Source organism: Rhinatrema bivittatum, chromosome 2 (assembly GCF_901001135.1).
Source record: "Rhinatrema bivittatum chromosome 2, aRhiBiv1.1, whole genome shotgun sequence".
In the NCBI taxonomy this organism is placed as follows: domain Eukaryota; kingdom Metazoa; phylum Chordata; class Amphibia; order Gymnophiona; family Rhinatrematidae; genus Rhinatrema; species Rhinatrema bivittatum.
In genome coordinates this window covers 682,138,189-682,154,851 of record NC_042616.1, presented here as the reverse complement: position 1 = coordinate 682,154,851, position 16,663 = coordinate 682,138,189, and the positions used below count along the sequence as shown (strand labels likewise).

General features: G+C 40.4%; 1 protein-coding gene across 5 annotated transcripts in view; it reads left to right on the top strand.

Annotated features, from left to right (window-relative positions):
- TPD52 (tumor protein D52) overlaps positions 1 to 16,663 on the top strand; it is a 261,978-nt gene that overhangs the window by 104,786 nt on the left and 140,529 nt on the right. The window contains exon 1 of one of the 5 annotated variants that reach the window (XM_029591532.1): positions 10,751 to 11,052. The exons of 3 other annotated variants lie outside the window; for them this stretch is intronic. In XM_029591532.1, the coding sequence (XP_029447392.1) occupies positions 10,905 to 11,052 (148 nt within the window). In that variant the 5' untranslated portion in view covers positions 10,751 to 10,904. Of the gene's footprint in view, positions 1 to 10,750; positions 11,053 to 16,663 lie in introns of those variants that run through there. One more of the 5 variants, XM_029591533.1, reaches the window with a different exon arrangement.

The following is a 16,663-nucleotide window of genomic DNA, read 5'->3' as shown; positions in this document are numbered from 1 at the left end:
GCGCAACCTTTTTACAACTTGATGTACCAACACCCTTCTGCCTGCCTGTTAGAGTTCTGGATGCCCTCTACAAAATTCCACCCCAGTCCTTGTGCCTATTGCACATCTTGCGTACATTTGGTGCATTTCTCAGACATCCTCAGCTTGGTACTCGCCCATATGTGAGGACTACCATCCTGCTTGTCCTGTGAGAAAGCAAATGTTGCTTACCTGTAACAGGTGTTCTCACAGGACAGCAGGATGTTAGTCCTCACAAAACCCGCCCGCTGCCCTGCGGTGTTGGGTTCATTACATTTTCTTTTATTTTATGGCACTTCCTGAAGCTTTAAACAAGACTGAAGAGGGACCCCTGCTGGCTGCAGGTTTAGTGCCATGCTGGGCATGCCCAGTAGGTGCCAGTCAAAGTTCTAGAAACTTTGACAAAAGTGTTCGTGATTGGGCTCTATCCTGTGATGTCACCCATATGTGAGGACTAACATCCTGCAGCCTGTGAGAACACCTGTTACAGGTAAGCAACATTTGCTATTTGTAACCTATCATTAAAATCGTCCATTGTGCATGAAGACTGGAGGGTGGCCAATATAACTGATATTTAAAAAGGGCTCCGGGGTAATCTGGGGGAAACTATAAACCAGTGAGCCTGATTTCAGTACTGGAAAAAATTGTGGGAATTATTCTAAAGATCAAAAATCACAGAACATAGATAAATGTGGTTTTTGGTCTTAGCATTTAAGATCTTGCAAAGCTTTGGTCTTCCTCACATGTCTAAGATTAACTGGGGATCTTCTTTCAGACATACATGCTTTCAGTATTGAGATCATCTCCAGCTTTCCCCAGTCAAAGCTTAACATGTTAAATTGCAGAACTGCTCATTTTCCATATCTGTGCCCAAAGTTTGGAATGATCTAACGTTATTTATCAGAGAAAAGTTAGACCTGATATGTGAGGCATGAGATGAAAACCTGGTGGTTGGAGTTAAGATGCTAAACTTAAGGTGGAAACAATGATTGTCTCATTAGAGTTTGTGCCAGTTTAGCCAAAGAACTATTTACTATGGCTTATGAGCTGTTTGTTTTGATGTTGTATTTTGTTTATGATTGTATTGCCTTAGTTAAATAAAAATATGTACATTGCTTTGAAACATTTCATTGTGAAAGCTGAAAAATGATTTCATAAATTTTATATGAATAAACAAATAGTGAGACAAAACCATCTTGGATTTCCCCAAGGGAAGTTTTGCATCACAAATCTACAGGGCTTTTTGTTTTTTTGAAGGGGTTAACAAACTTGTGGCTATAGGTCAACTGGTAGATATAGTATATTTGGATTTTCTGAAGGCATTTGAGAGACTTTAAAGAAAACTTAAGCCATGGGATAGGAGGCCCTGACCTTTTGTGGATTTAAAACTAGTTAAAAGATATGAAACAGGATTAAATTAAGAGGTTTTCTCCATGGAAAACAGTGGAGTGCCTCAGGTTTGTATTTGAACCAGTGCTTTTTAATATATTTTAATAATCTGGAAAAGGGTACGATGAGTGAGGTGATCATATTTGCAGATGACACAAAATTATTCAGAGTAGTTAAATCACAAGCAGATTGTGATAAATTGCAGGATGACTTTTGAGACTGGAAGATTGGGTGTCCAAATGGCAGGTGGAAATTGGTGCATGCTGTAGTTACACAATCGTAAGTTCCTTATTAGGCTTTACCACCTAGGAAAAAGATCTAGGCTTCTTAGTGAATAATACATTGAAATCTTTGGCTTAGAGTGCCATGCTGGTCAAAAAAAACAAAAAATGTTAAGAATTATTAGGAAGGTGTGTTATGGCTCTGGTACAGACTGAGCATGGGGGACCACTACTCCTGGAGTGGTGTGGTGTGTTGGGGCAAGGCTAGAGCAATGCCTGGGCAGCCTGGTACAGTGGAAGCAAGGCTTGGATATGTTGGTAAGGCTTGTGCAAGGCTTGGATTGAAACATGCCGGTAAGGCTGGAACAAAGGCTTAGATAGGAACAGCTGGCAGGCAAGACAAAGAACATGGAACACAAAGCCCAAAGACAGCAATAGAGGAAGGCCCCAAGGGGCAAGACAAGGAGAGGCTTAGAAGGTCCAAACGGCACAAGGCAAGGGTTAGAAGGCCTGTATTGCAATCTGGCCTTGGCATATTACAAATGGCATACCCTGCCTCATTGTCAATTGAACTAGCTTTTTGTTTCCTAAAACTGTCTTGCATTGGGGTTGCAAAGAAATCTTTATCCAAATGGCTGGCAGATGACATTCTTCATTGCTATACCTTGTCTGGAATTCAACTTACGGATTTTGTAGAAACTCATCAAGAACCAAGCCATGGGTTTCATCTATTGCCCATCTCAGAGAGGTGCTCATTGAAGATATCTGCAAAGCTGTGATGTGGTCCTCTATCCACAACTTCATGTCCCATTACTGTCTAGATAACACATTGAGAACGAACAGTAGGTTTGGACAAGCAGTTTTGCAAAATCTGTTCTTTAGTCCCTTCACCATGGTGGAGTCCAGGTTGCATGCTTAATCACTCATCTTGAGACTCCACACATGTAATGACTAATTCATCTTGCTTATCGATTGGAAAAAGCATATTTACTTACCATAAACTGTATTATCTGTAGATAGGATGAATTACCCATGGAATACCCAACCTGGCGAACATAAGAACATAAGAAATTGCCATGCTGGGTCAGACCAAGGGGCCATCAAGCCAACATCCTGTTTTCCAACAGAGGCCAAACCAGGCCACAAGAACCTGGCAAGTACCCAAACACCAAGAAGATCCCATGCTACTGATGCCAGTAATAGCAGAAGCCATTCTCTAATTCAGCTTGATTAATAGCAGTTAATGGACTTCTCCAAGAACTTATCCAAACCTTTTTTAAACCTAGTTACACTAACTGCACTAACCACATCCTCTGGCAACAAATTCCAGAGCTTAATTGTGCATTAAGTAAAGAATTTTCTCCGATTAGTCTTAAATGTGCTACTTGCTAACTTCATGGAGTGCCCCCTAGTCCTTCTATTATCCGAAAGAATAAATAACTGATTCACATTTACCCGTTCTAGACCTCTCATGATTTTAAACACCTCTATCATATCCCCCTCCTCAGCAGTCTCTTCTCCAAGCTGAAAGGTCTTAACCTCCTTAGTCTTTCCTAATAGGGCAGCTGTTTCATCCCCTTTATCATTTTGGTCACCCTTCTCTGTACCATTCCAGATCATTTATAAATATATTGAAAAGAACCAGTCCAAGTACAGATCCCTGAGGCTTTCCACTGAGAAAATTGACCATTTAATCCTACTGTTTCCTGACTTTTAACCAGTTTGTAATCCACGAAAGGACATCACCTCCTATCCCATGACTTTTTAGTTTTCTAAGAAGGCTCTCATCCAGGACTTTGGGTTTTCAGAAGGCGTTTGACAAATACACATCATCTATCAGTTCACCTTTATCCACATGTTCATTAAACCCTTCAAGAAAATGAAGCAGATTTGGTAGGCAAGACTTACCTTGAGGAAATCCAAGTTGACCGTGTTCCATTACCCATGTCTTTCTATATGCTCTACGATTTTGATCTTTAGAATAGTTTCCACTATTTATCCCGGCACTGAAGTCAAGCTCACTGGTCTATAGTTTCCTGGATCGCTCCTGGAGCCCTTTTTAAATATTGGGGTTACATTGTACCTGATGACTGGAGGGTGGCCAATGGATGATTTTAATGATAGGTTACAAATTTTAACTAATAGATCAGAGATTTCATTTTTTAGTTCCTTCAGTGCTCTAGGATGCATACCCATCTGGTCCAATTGGTTTGCTACTCTTTAGTTTGTCAGTCTGGCCTACAGGTTCACAGTGATTTGGTTCAGTTTATCTCACTCATCACCCTTGAAAACCATCTCCAGAACTGGTATCTCCCCAATATCCTCACGGTAGTGAAGAATTCATTTAGTCTTATCTTCCCTAAAAGCCCCTTTAACCTTTCTTAATGTGTGGAATACATCTGGACTGTGCGTCTAGGATTGTATTTTTAAACAATGTCCATGCCTGTTGAACACTTTTTAAATCTTTGCAGCTACACCTTTCAGTTTTTTCTATTTTCCTCATTTTATCAAAGTTTCTCTTTTGAAAAATTAGTGTTAAAGCTTTAGATTTACTTATTGTCCCCCTTCCAGTTATTAGTTTAAATTTTATCGTTATGATTACTATTGCCAAGTGGCCCCACCATCGTTACCTCTCACCAAATCCTGCATTTCTCTAAGAATTAAATCTAAAATAGCTCCCTCTCCCGTTGGTTTCTGCACCAATTGCTCCATGAAGCAGTCATTTATTACATCCAGGAACTTCGTCTCTAGCAAGTCCTGATGTTACATTTACCCAGTCAATATTGGGGTAATTGAAATCTCCCATTATTATTGCACATGCTCAGTTGAGCTCAGATCTCTACAGCTTGGAGAGAAATGTGTACAGTGCTGCTGGATGATATCGCCCCCCCATTCCCTAACTAATTCGTCCTATGCAGGGAAAACAGCATTTATGATAAACTGCAAGACAAAGCATGCTTGTTTCTCTCCTTTTTCATTGTTTTATATTATCTTTTTCCAGTCCTCAGTCTCCCTCATTCCCACATCTCCTTTCTCATCCCCTCTGTTCTCCCATATCTCATTCTTTTTCCACCTGTTTCTCCTCCTTGTCTTTCATTTGTTTCCTAAAACCCCATTTCCAATCTCTGTAATCATCTTTTCCCCAGTCTTCAACTACTTTACCTATCATTCCTTTGCCAGTCTGAGCTCCTTCTCTGCAACTCACTCTTCCCCTGTCTGATTCCCTCTTTTTCACTCCTTCCTCAACCCCCTCTCCCACCAAACACATATTCAACTCCCTCCCTCCCCCCCCTTGTCCCTACCTAATGCCTTGTTCTTTCCCTAGCTCTCTAGGTCCTTCACACCAATTCTTAAACTTGCCGCTGCCCCCCCCCCCCCCTTTTTAGGTCCCTGTTCTCCTTCTCCCCTTGGAGGTTAAATCTGTTCTTCCAGTCTCCTGTGACTTTCTTCACCTTTAACTGCCCCTCTCCTTTTCTCTATCTCTGAGCCTTGTACATCCAGCAGGAGAATAGGCCTAGTGATCAGGCACTACTAATTTGCTCCTGCTGCTGTTAACTTCTGTCCCTCTTGCAGCATGGGAAGGAGAAAGGCCAGACACAACAGGAGCAGGTTTAAAGCATGTAACCAACCTCTCACTTTTTTGCTGGTCTTTCTTGGGGGGGGGGGGTGTTGGGGACATAGGGGGAAAAGCTAAAGCAGCACTTTGCAAAACAGGCAGAGGTGGTAGAGAGCTGTGGCAGTACTCTTGGCTCCACACATGTTGCATACACAAACACCCCAAAAAGCTGTACCTGACTGAGCATGACTGGATACAGAAAAGTTTTTTGGTTTTTTTTTTTTTATACCAATGCCTCAACCCTTTGGGTATCCTGATGACACATGAGCAGGACGAAAGAAGAAATGGAGCAAACTGAGGAGGAAAAGTGAGAGAAAAGGATGACAGGCAGGAAAAGGAGCAGCAAAAGATGACAAGACATGACACATACAAAAAAGTAAAAGCATAGTGATAGAGGAGTATAAAAGGGAAAATAAAATACAGAAGAAAATAGAAGATTGGAAAAGAAACATTGGGAGATGAAACAGGATAAAAAAGCGAGAATGAGAAAGATATGATGTGGCTACCATTAGGGACTAATGCCATAAGCATGTAAAAATAGGTGCTCGTGTTGGGAGCCATTTTCTTAATGCAGCTGCCTTTCCTGGGTGCCTGTGAGCTGCTGCATCAAAAAGGACACGCTAGGGAAAAATTGTGTATCCCTAGCGTTCAAATGCATCTGGTGCCCAGGAGACATGGTTGTGGGTCAAACAGTAATTTCGGAGCAACAGATGACTTTCTAGGGGAGGGAATGGAGCATAAATATAGTTACAGCCTGAACAAACTTACTTAACATAGCATTAAAAACTGTTTTATTTTATGTGGCATGATTTGAAAAATGTAGAGATCAAACACAGGCTTTTCAGAACATTTGTGAAAGCTATATTATACATTTTTGTCCGAAGGAAAGCTAGCCCAATTTCAGTAATTGTGTGACTTATTGCTACAAACCCAGCATGAAATATTTCTGGTCTCTCTTTTTTATAATTTTTAAATCTGTCCATCTTTGCATATCTCCTTGTATTTCTTTACACTGTGGTTAGTTTATATTTTTATTTGTTGGAAATCTTTCTTGGCTGGACTGAACTCCAACTCTGGGGCTGCAGTTAAATTTGACACATTAAACAGTGTGCCTTGAGTAATAGCTAATAGCCTCATATACGTGGAATTTACATGTGGTGAGCACTATCGGGTACTCAGTTTGGGCATGCATTTTGGGTGCGCTAATCTCCTTATTACATTGGGTGCTAGTGAGGTGTGTCCAGAATGCACGTAAATTTGTGTGCTAGACTGGGTGCACTTTATTTGTATGTGTGTGGTCCCATCAGGATTGTTACATTTTTATGATCATTATCCTTTGTTTAGATTAGTTTTATAAAAGCTCTCTGCTGCTCTCCTTCACCTCAAGCTGTTTCTTGGTGAGTGGTGTTAGGGGCATTGTAGGATTGCTCCCTCTTGGTTTCCTGCTGGAATTCCCCTGGGCTTGGGGAATCTGGCAGGGGCCAGATTTTGCAGCTCTTTGTGTGGATGTGAGAGATGTTGGCAGATCGTCTGGTCTTTCTGCCATGTTTCTATCTGTAAAAATGAAATGAAATACAAACATTGGACCCTATGAGCTGGAGGCTGGCAATGTGCTGGTCTGGGCTAGGTATATCTTTATGGTGTTCCAGTGTCTCTGAATAAACTTAATGAATGTGTTTTTGTACAGTAACAGAGCACATGTGGATTTGGGTTTAGAAAACCTGCACAGCATGGCATAGCTACAATTAAGGCTGATCTAACTTGATAACGTTCCTCTTTAAAAGAGGATTACTTTAGTTTTATTGTAAAGATTACTGTAAATTAGCACAGTATATTCACAATAGGAAGTTGTGGTTTGGGGAAAACATTTATTTTAAAAACCATAAATTAGAAACCAAAGGATTTGAAGGATTTCATGATGAGATTTAGCATTTTGATTTCTTAAGATATGGATTTAAAATGGACCAGAGAGAACATAAGGCATAAAGAGTGATCTCAAAGGTTAGTCAGTAATTTTTTAAATTCCCCAATCTGCATGATACCCATTTCTCAGTACCAATCAAGTGCTGATGTGTCAGAGTAAGTACACCAGAATTAAGGTACATTAAGCAGAATTGTGATTGAAGTTTACAAAGCAATTGCTTATATTATACCTTTGCTGTTCTTTTTCTCTGCTCTTATTTAATGACCCAGACATTATGAACTTCCTCTTTCTTAGGAGGTGGAGACTAGCAGAGTGCCTATGAGATGATGCAACTGCATCCGGCTTTCTGCTTTAGTTTTTCCAGACTCCAGCAAGCCATAGTCAGTTTAACTTTGAACTGTTCTTTTTCTACTACGTAATCCCAGTTTATTGGTGATAGTGAAAGGGTCTCCTATTTGGTTAGTGTTGGGAGCATAGAATGGTGGAATAAATCTATGCTTGTCTGTATTGCCGTGCTAGCTTTTGGTTGAGCAGTCTTCCTATCAAACACTGTTTTTTCTTTTTTAATTTCTGGATAAGTTCATGAGCTGTCTTCTCATATAGCATGTGAGGAAGTGGGCCCCTTCCCTATCCACTCACCTTGACAAGCAATAAGATGTGGGCATTTTCTTTTACTGCATATATGTGTATCTGGTTGAAGTCAGATACTTGTTTGTCACAGCTGTGGTCAGTCTCAGCTTCCAGTGGTATAGGAGGAAGTTGACTTTTGATTCTGAAAGCTAGGGCTAACTGTGGCTGTGGTTTACAGTTGACTGGACCAAAATGCCCATGTTTTCCACCCAGTGTGCCATCAGACCTGATCAGGTCACCAATATCTGATGCTTAGATCAGATCAGCATCTGGGCTCTGCCTTCAAAACCTCACAGCAACAAGAGGGCACATGTGGCGGGTCTTAAATGTGTAGGATCTTTTCTGATAGCATGTGTAATCATGCATTACTCCTCATCCTAGCTACAGGGTGAGCCCCAGAGTGAGGTTACAGTGCTTACAAAAGTGTTTGAAGTCCTAAAAAAAAATCAGATTTATGTGGATTACAAATGAGTTACACAGATTGTTCCAGACAGTATGTTGCCAACCAGTTTACTCAAAGTAAATTTTCAGTCACAATTCATTATTTCTCTGCATTTTTGTAAAATATAATTAAAAACTGAAAAATGCTGGAAGCTCCAAGTTTGCACAGATGAAAAATTGCCCTAACAATTGGTTTATAATTGACATCTACCTGTGAATCATTAAAAAAAAAAAAGTCAGCTTTTCTGGATAAGACCCCCCCCCCCTAATTCCAGTACCATTAATCAGACTGTGAATCTGAAGGAAAGCTGTGAAATTGAAGACCAAAGAACATTCTAAAGAAATTTAAAAAAAAAAGAAAAAAGACATGCACAAGATAGGAAAAGGTTACAAAATAATATCCAAGCACTTAGATATCCCAGTGTAAGGACATGGAAGCTGCATCATACTACCCACCTACTGCCTAGACGAGGTTGCCATCAAAACTCAGTGTCTGAGCAAGGAGGAGACTTGTGAGGGAAGCCACAGAGGCCAACAATCACTTTGGAGGAGCAACAGAGTTCAGTGGCTGAAATTGGCGAGGAGTTGCACCAGTGAACTATGTTAAGAGCTCTACATACACCCTGCCTGTATGGGAGGATGGCTAGAAAGAAGCCTATTCTGAAGAAAAACCACATCAAAGCATGTCTGTAGTTTGCCAGAAAGCATCAGTGATCCAATTTAAAATGTGGGATAAGGTTTTGTGGTCAGATGAGACAAAAATGGCGATTTTCAAAATGTTGTGTGGCGCAAACCTAATACTGCACATTCCTCTGCTAACACCATCCTAATAGTAAAGTATGGGGGTGACAGCATCATGTTGTGGGGATGCTTTTCGTCAGTGGGGTCTGGGCATCTTGTTAAAAATGAATATATATGCAACATATGCATGCAACATATAGGGGAGATGCTGTAAGACTAACCAGTCTGCTAAAAAACTAAAACAAGAGAAAGTTCACCTTTCAGCAGGATAATAATCCCAGGCACAAGGCCAAAGCAACACATAACGTAGTTCACCAACAAAAAAGTGAATGTTTTACAATGGCCAAGTCAAAGTACAGATCTCAGTCCAATTGAGAATCTGTGGTAATATGAGAATTGCAGTCCATAAGCGTCATCCAACCAATCTGAACAACCTAGAGCTAATCTGCCAGGAAGAATGGGAAAATATCACTTCCAAACAGTGTGCAATGCTGGTAGAAACTTACCCCAACAGACTTAAAGCTGTTATTGCAGTAAAAGGCGGCTTTACCAAGGACTAGTCTGAAGGGGCTGAATACTTCTGCAAGCAACATTTTTTAGTTTTTAATTTAATTTTATATAAATTGCAAGAGATAATAAATTGTGATTTTGAAACTTACTTTGAGCCTACTGGTTTGTAATAAATATACTGTCCATAACAATCTGTCATTTGTAATTCACACATCTGATTCTTTGAGGGTCGAATACTTTTGCAAGCCACTGTAATTGAGCTGCATACAGGGCATGCATAGTCGCTTTGTGCAGGCACACACTTAACACAGAACCACCTTGTCTTCCCCTTCCTGAGCCACCTCTTGAGTCCTTTCAGTATTTTTTTTTTTTAAATTCCCAGACTGGGAGAGATTGGGACAGTATGCAAATTGAGTCACTGAATGTTGGAAGCAGGAGCTCTGGAAGCCACATGTAACTGTGCTGGCTGCTTATACTATATTGACTCTTGTATTTGTATATTGAGAACTGGTCCATTGTGACAGATTCCTTGACTCTTCCTGTTTTTTGCCTTTGTTGTAAAATTTGGAAGAGAGGACTGGCAAAACTTTCTGTGCTCCCCTAGCTCTTCTTTTGGCCTCTTCATATCCTCACTGTCTGCTTGGTAAAGTATGTTGTGCCACATTTTTGTTAATGTAAGTGTGCCTTGGATTTGATTAGGTTGGGAAATGTCGACATAGCTAACCCATAGAAGCTAAAGAGTTCTGTCGTGAAATTATAAAAGTTACTGAACAGTACTTGATCACCTAGAAATAACTTCTAAAAGGCTGTCATTTCTTTCTTTCTTTTTTTTTAAACTAGTCACTTAACATGACTTATCCCTTTAACTGCAGAGCTTGAATATTTCTAAAATCTAGGTAAAGTACTTATGTTGCACAGATGGTGTGCACCATAGATTATTGGCGTATAATCCTTTTGTGCCCTAGAAGATTAAGGATATCCTGGTTTAGTTGTCAGCTGACTTTATGATTGGAAGTCCTTTGTGTAATTTTATAGATGACTCACAGACCTAGTAGGAGTCAAAAGGTGTGCTGAGCTGTGCATATATATATTGTAAGGAAATTTTCAGTGAGTTTGAGACAGGATAATCAAGTTTTGTAAAGCAAGCAGGTTTCATTTATCTAAACTTTGCCTTCTATGAAGTGTAAGTCTAGTAATTTATTAACAGGTGTGTGCTGATTTCAGTGTTAATTAAGTGAAATTTGAGTCAAACCAAGGAAATGCTGTGTTGTGAGAAGTGTCATAAAATCTGGTGGACTATTTTTATTAAAGTAGAGAAGCAAAACCTACAATAACAGCGAGAGCAAAAGCAAGAGGATCTGTAAGGATGTGTGCTGCTTTAGCAGCTGATCTGAACTGAGTAAAAGATCTGTTTATGCCTGGGATGGATTCCAGAGACGTGGATCTACAGGAAGACTATCGATCACCATTTGATTTTAATATAGGAGTGAACAGAAATTATCTCTTCCTGTCACCCAGTGTAAATATAACACCACCTGGATCACCTACTCTGCAAAATATTGGTAAATGCTGGTCTTTTATTTGTCATCTTAACCTTTTAAGATGGATGATGAATTCAGTAGTTTGTAGTAGTGATGTAATATAAATGAAGTAAAATCAAATATATAAGCTTGTAAAACAGAATGATTTAGGTATTTAAGGCCATTGATTTTCAGAATATGTAACCATAGCATGCTGCTTGTAGACCTGAGAAACAAATGGGTACTTTTCACAAGATCTAGCTTGACAGAGAGCCAGTAAACACATTTGAAATATTTTTGAAGAAAAAAATATTGCCCCCATATAGACTGAAATGAATTAAACTTGAATAGTATTGGACATTGAAAATCATAGAACAAATCCAGTTAGATATGATCAGAATTCCATTCTTGCTAATGCTAGGTCTTTAGATATGTGGCTAAATTATGACCTGTCTAGCTTCCCATAAGTTCTGTTTTCTTTTGTTTTCTTGTATCCAGAGTTGGTATTGATTACTAAAATGTTGCTATGATAACCACAAATTTACTGTATTAATGGCACCTGTAGTAAACAGTACATTAAAGTGCAGCAAATAGTGTAGTGTAATATCTGCTCTGACACTTTTGAAAGCCATTTATGTATGTTTGTGCTGATCTACTTTGAGCTCATAAGAGGACCAAAATGTCAATACTACCTGTAGTGGCATGCTTATTTGATTATTTTTCTGTTCTTGGACAAGCAGCCTATAACATGTGGGTGATGTCATCCAACAGCTCCAATGTGGACCCAGCTCTCTGAGCTTAGCAAAAGTCTTACGCAGCTTGCACAGGAGTTCTTCTGTCATAAGCCCCTCAGTCTTTCTGAGCTAGCACACAGATGTCTTCCCAGTCTCTCTGATTTTGTTAGTCTTTTTACTCAGACCTAGTGTATTATGCCTTGTTGCATCATTTCTCTTACTGCTGCCTTAGCAACTCCTCAACAGAACTTTTTAGTTCTTACAAAAAAGGAAAAATCCAAGGCCAAGAAACCTGTGGTCACTGGGTTTAAGTCCTGCATTTGTATGCACCAGATATCAATTTCTGATACCCACACCATCTTCTGTCACTGCCTAGGCCTGGATCATGACACTACCAACTGTTATAGTTGTGGTCGGATGTCTCAGAGGGTGCAGTAGTACCATGCCTGGCAGATGGAAGCCCTTTGGAAGGTACTATCAAGTAAGAGCCCAAAGACTCATAGCAAACTTGGGCAGTGAAAGCCGCTTCTCTACTTGGAGTGAGGCATCATTGGATTCTTGGCACCACATGAAGCAAGGTGGGACTCTGTTCCCCCTATTTCCCATGAATTGGGAAAGATTTCCCCCCTCCCTTTCCCAGTGGCTTTGGAATACCATGGAGCTGCATATGGCACCTAAGTGGCACGAGGACTCCCTTCAGTGAGCCTGAATTCAGTGCCAGGAAAAATAGTGAAAACTATTCTAAAGATCAAAATCATAGAGCATCTAGAAAGACATGGTTTAATGGAACACAGTCAAGATGGATTTACCCAAGGGAAGTCTTGCTTAACAAATCTGCTTCATTTTTTTTGAAGGGGTTAATAAACATGTGGATAAAGGTGAACCAGTAGATGTGTATTTGGATTTTCAGAAGGCATTTGACAAAGTCCCTCATGAGAGGCTTCTAAGAAAACAAAAAAGTCATGGGATAGGAGGCGATGTCATTTTGTGGATTACAAACTGGTTAAAAGACAGGAAACAGAGTAGGATTAAATGGTCAATTTTCTCAGTGGAAAGGGTAAACAGTGGAGTGCCTTAGGGATCTGTACTTTGACTGGTGCTTTTCAATATATTTATAAATGATCTGGAAAGGAATACGACTAGTGAGGTTATCAAATTTGCAGATACAAAATTATTCAGAGTAGTTAAATCACAAATGGATTGTGATACATTGCAGGAGGACCTTGCGAGGCTGGAAGATTGGGCATCCAAATGGCAGATGAAATTTAATGTGGACAAGTGCAAGGTGTTGCATATAGGGAAAAATAACCCTTGCTGTTTCATGATGTTAGGTTCCATACTAGGAGTTACTACCTAGGAAAGAGATCCAGGTGTCATAGTGGATAATACATTGAAATCGTCAGCTCAGTGTGCTGTGGCGATCAAAAGAGCAAACAATGTTAGGAATTATTAGGAAGGGAATGGCAAATAAAAATGGCCTCTTTATCGCTCCATGGTGAGACCGCATCTAGAATACTGTGTGCAATTCTGGTCGCCGCATCTCAAAAAATATATAGTTGCACTGGAGAAAGTGCAGAGAGTAGTGACCAAAATAAGTGGAATGGAAAGGCTGCCCTTTGAGAGAGGCTAAGGAAGTTAGGGTTGTTTAGTGTGGGGGAAGAGAAGACTGAGGGATGGATATGATAGAGGTCTACAAAATCATGAAAGGACTTGAATAAGTTAATGTAAATTAATTATTTACACGCTAAGATAATAGGACTAGGGTGCACTCCATGAAGTTAGCAAGCCGCTCATTTAAAACAAGTCGAAGAAAATTCTTTTTCACTCAGAGCATATTTAAAAGCTCTGCAATTCATTGCCAGAGGATGTGATTACAGCAGTTAGTGTACCTCATTTAAAAATGGTTTGGATAAGCTCCTAGAGAAAAAAATTCATATACTATTAATTAATAAGCAATAATAGCATGAGACTTATTTAATGTTTGGGTACTTGCCAGGTACTTGTGACTTGGATTGGCCACTGTTTAAAAACAGGATACTGGGCTTGATGGACCCTTGGTCTGATCCAGTATGGCATATCTTATGTTCTTATGACCGCTGCTGGTTAACAAGGCCATAGATGGGGATGGAGTAGACTAAACCTTTTTTTTTTTTTTTAAAGAGGAGAATGTATGGGAGGAGCTAAGCAAACTTAAAATGGACAAGGCCATAGAGCCAGAGGAGATATATCCCAGGATACTGAGAGAGCTCAAGAGATGTGCTTGTGAATTTGTTGAAGGATCTGTTGAATAGGTCCATGGGAATGGGGCTGTGGAATTGGAGAAGAGCGGTGGTGGTCCCACTTTAGAAAACTGGAAGCAGTTAAAGGCTGGAAACTACAGGCCAGTTAACCTCACCTCGGTGGTTGGGAAAATGAACAGAGACTGTTGAAGGAAAGAATAGGGAGCTATCTACAATCCTTGGGTTGCTGGACCTATGGCAGCATGGATTGACCAGGGGAAGGTCCTGTCAGACACATCTGATTTTTGATTGGATGACTAGAGAATTGGATCAAGGAAGAGCACTCTGTGATCTACTTGGATTTCAGCAAGTCCTGCATAGGAGGCTTGTCAATAAAATGAGAAGTTTGGGAGTGAGTGCCAAGGTAGTGGTGTGGATTACAAACTGGTTCACTGGTAAATGGAACCTACTCCTAAGAAAAACAGTGTTAAGTGGAGTGCCACAAGATTCTGTGTTGGGACTGGTTCTGTTGAATATCTTTGAGTGACATTGCAGAAGGGATAGAAGGCAAAATTTGTCTTTGTGCTTGATACTAAGATCTGCAATAAAGTGTACACACCTGAAAGAGTAGAGAGAATGAAAAATGATTTAAGAAAGCTTGAAGAGTGGTTGAAGACTTGGCAGCAGGGATTCAAGCAGTGCAGAATCATGCATCTGGGGTGCAGTAATCAAAAAGTGATAGGGGATGAAAGACTGATGTACACAGACCAAGAGAGGGATCTTGGAGTAATAGTGTCTGGAGATCTAAAGATAGTGAAGCAATATGACAAGGCGATAGCTAAAGCCAGAAGAATGCTGGGCTGCATATAGAGAGGAATAATCAATAAGAAAAAGGTGATGATATTGAACAGATTCTTGGTATGGCCTCACTTGGAGAGCTGTGTTCAGTTCTGGAGTCCTCATCTCGAAAGGGATAGACAGGATAGAGGCAGTCCATAGAAGAGCAACCAAAATGGTGTAGGGTCTGTAGGAGAAGACCTATGAGGCGAAGCTGAAGAATCCAAATGTCTACACTTGAAAACAGGATACGCAGGGGAGAGAGGATGCAGAACTTCAGATACCTGAAAGGTTTTGAGGCACAATTGACAAACCTTTTCCTATGGAAAGAAATAAGTGGAATTGGTCACGAAATGAAACTCCAGGGAGGACAACTCAGAACCAATGTCAGGAAATATTTCTTCATGGAGAAGGGTCGTGGATGCCTGGAATGCCCTTCCGGAAGAGGTGGTGAAGATGAAAAAGTGAAAACTCCAAAGGGGCATGGGATAATCGGTGATCCCTAAAGACTACAGGATGGAAATGAAATGATTACATGGGGGTAACTTACTGGTGTTGTGGTTACTACCCTTAACCAATAATCCTTCATACTTTTGATGCAAATCCATCACTTTCTGCTTCAACGGCAGAGGAAAAGGGGAATTGGATTCAAACAGCAACAAATGGCCTGACCTTTACAGTCTGAAAATCTGTTAAGCAAGAGGGTAATCCACATGGTATGGCAGCTGCTGCAGTGGGCTTACTGGGTAGACTGGGTGGACCATTTGGTTCTTTTCTGCCATCATTTGTTTCATGCCATTCTGGAATTTTCCTTTGCAGGCTTCTGCAAGGAAAGTAGCCTTGGCATGTTCCTTGGTTCTTCATGCAGTTGGTAATTTGTAAAAAGATTGGCAGAAGGGCCAGAATAGACTCGTATGTTTCCAAAAATTTTATTTTGCTAAAGGCCATTTTTGCCTCTGCCTCTATATGGTTGTTCCTTGGGCATAAAAAAGTGAAATTGCTTTACGTCTGATTAAAGCAATTTGAAATTTTCTTAAAAGAATCCAAGGTATTATTTTGTTGGTTTAGAGGCACCCTTGGGTCATGTTTAATTTTAGAATGATCTGCTTGTAGTGAAACTTTTAAGTAATCCAATAGAAAATCTACTAGTTTCTAAGACAGCTTAACTGCACCCAACTATTCACTGGGAGTTGTGTGCTATATAACTTGCATCTAACATACGTAGTCATGGGGCTATGCTTTTTTTTTCTGTGGTTTCTAAATGACTTGCTTAATCAGGAATTGCACACAAACATGTATCCTTCCTAACTCCAGTGCTTTATACTATCTACTTTGTCTTCATTGTACCCACCAAAAGTATAAACTGTTAGTAATGACATGTCAACAACAGTACTGAATTCTGTATCTACAGACATGTAGAATATGATGACAAAGTTCACAGGGCTCATCCTTCTTGCTAAACTATTTTGCATTGCATGCTGTAGACTCAAGTTAATCTCTGGCTTGCTTTCACTTTTGTGGCCAGGGACTCTTAACATGGGATGCAACACATGCTCTCATCCGCTACCCCGCCCCCTTAAAACAAGACGCAACACTTGAATGGCATTTAAATAGGCTGCAGTTTATTTGCCTACATAACCCGAGCCCTCACAAGTAACTAACCCCTTAACTTCCCCTTTTACTTTGATCCCCCAACCCTCCCATATCTCCACCACCTTCTCCCCCAATGGTGGAGCCGCTCCTTCCCCTATTTCTCGCCTGCTCTGCCACGTGCCTGCGAGAGCTGGCTCACTGAGAACCTTTAACCCCCCCGGGTTCTCATCCTCCCATGTAGCAGCCCCCCCCCTTGCTACGCAGGGTTAC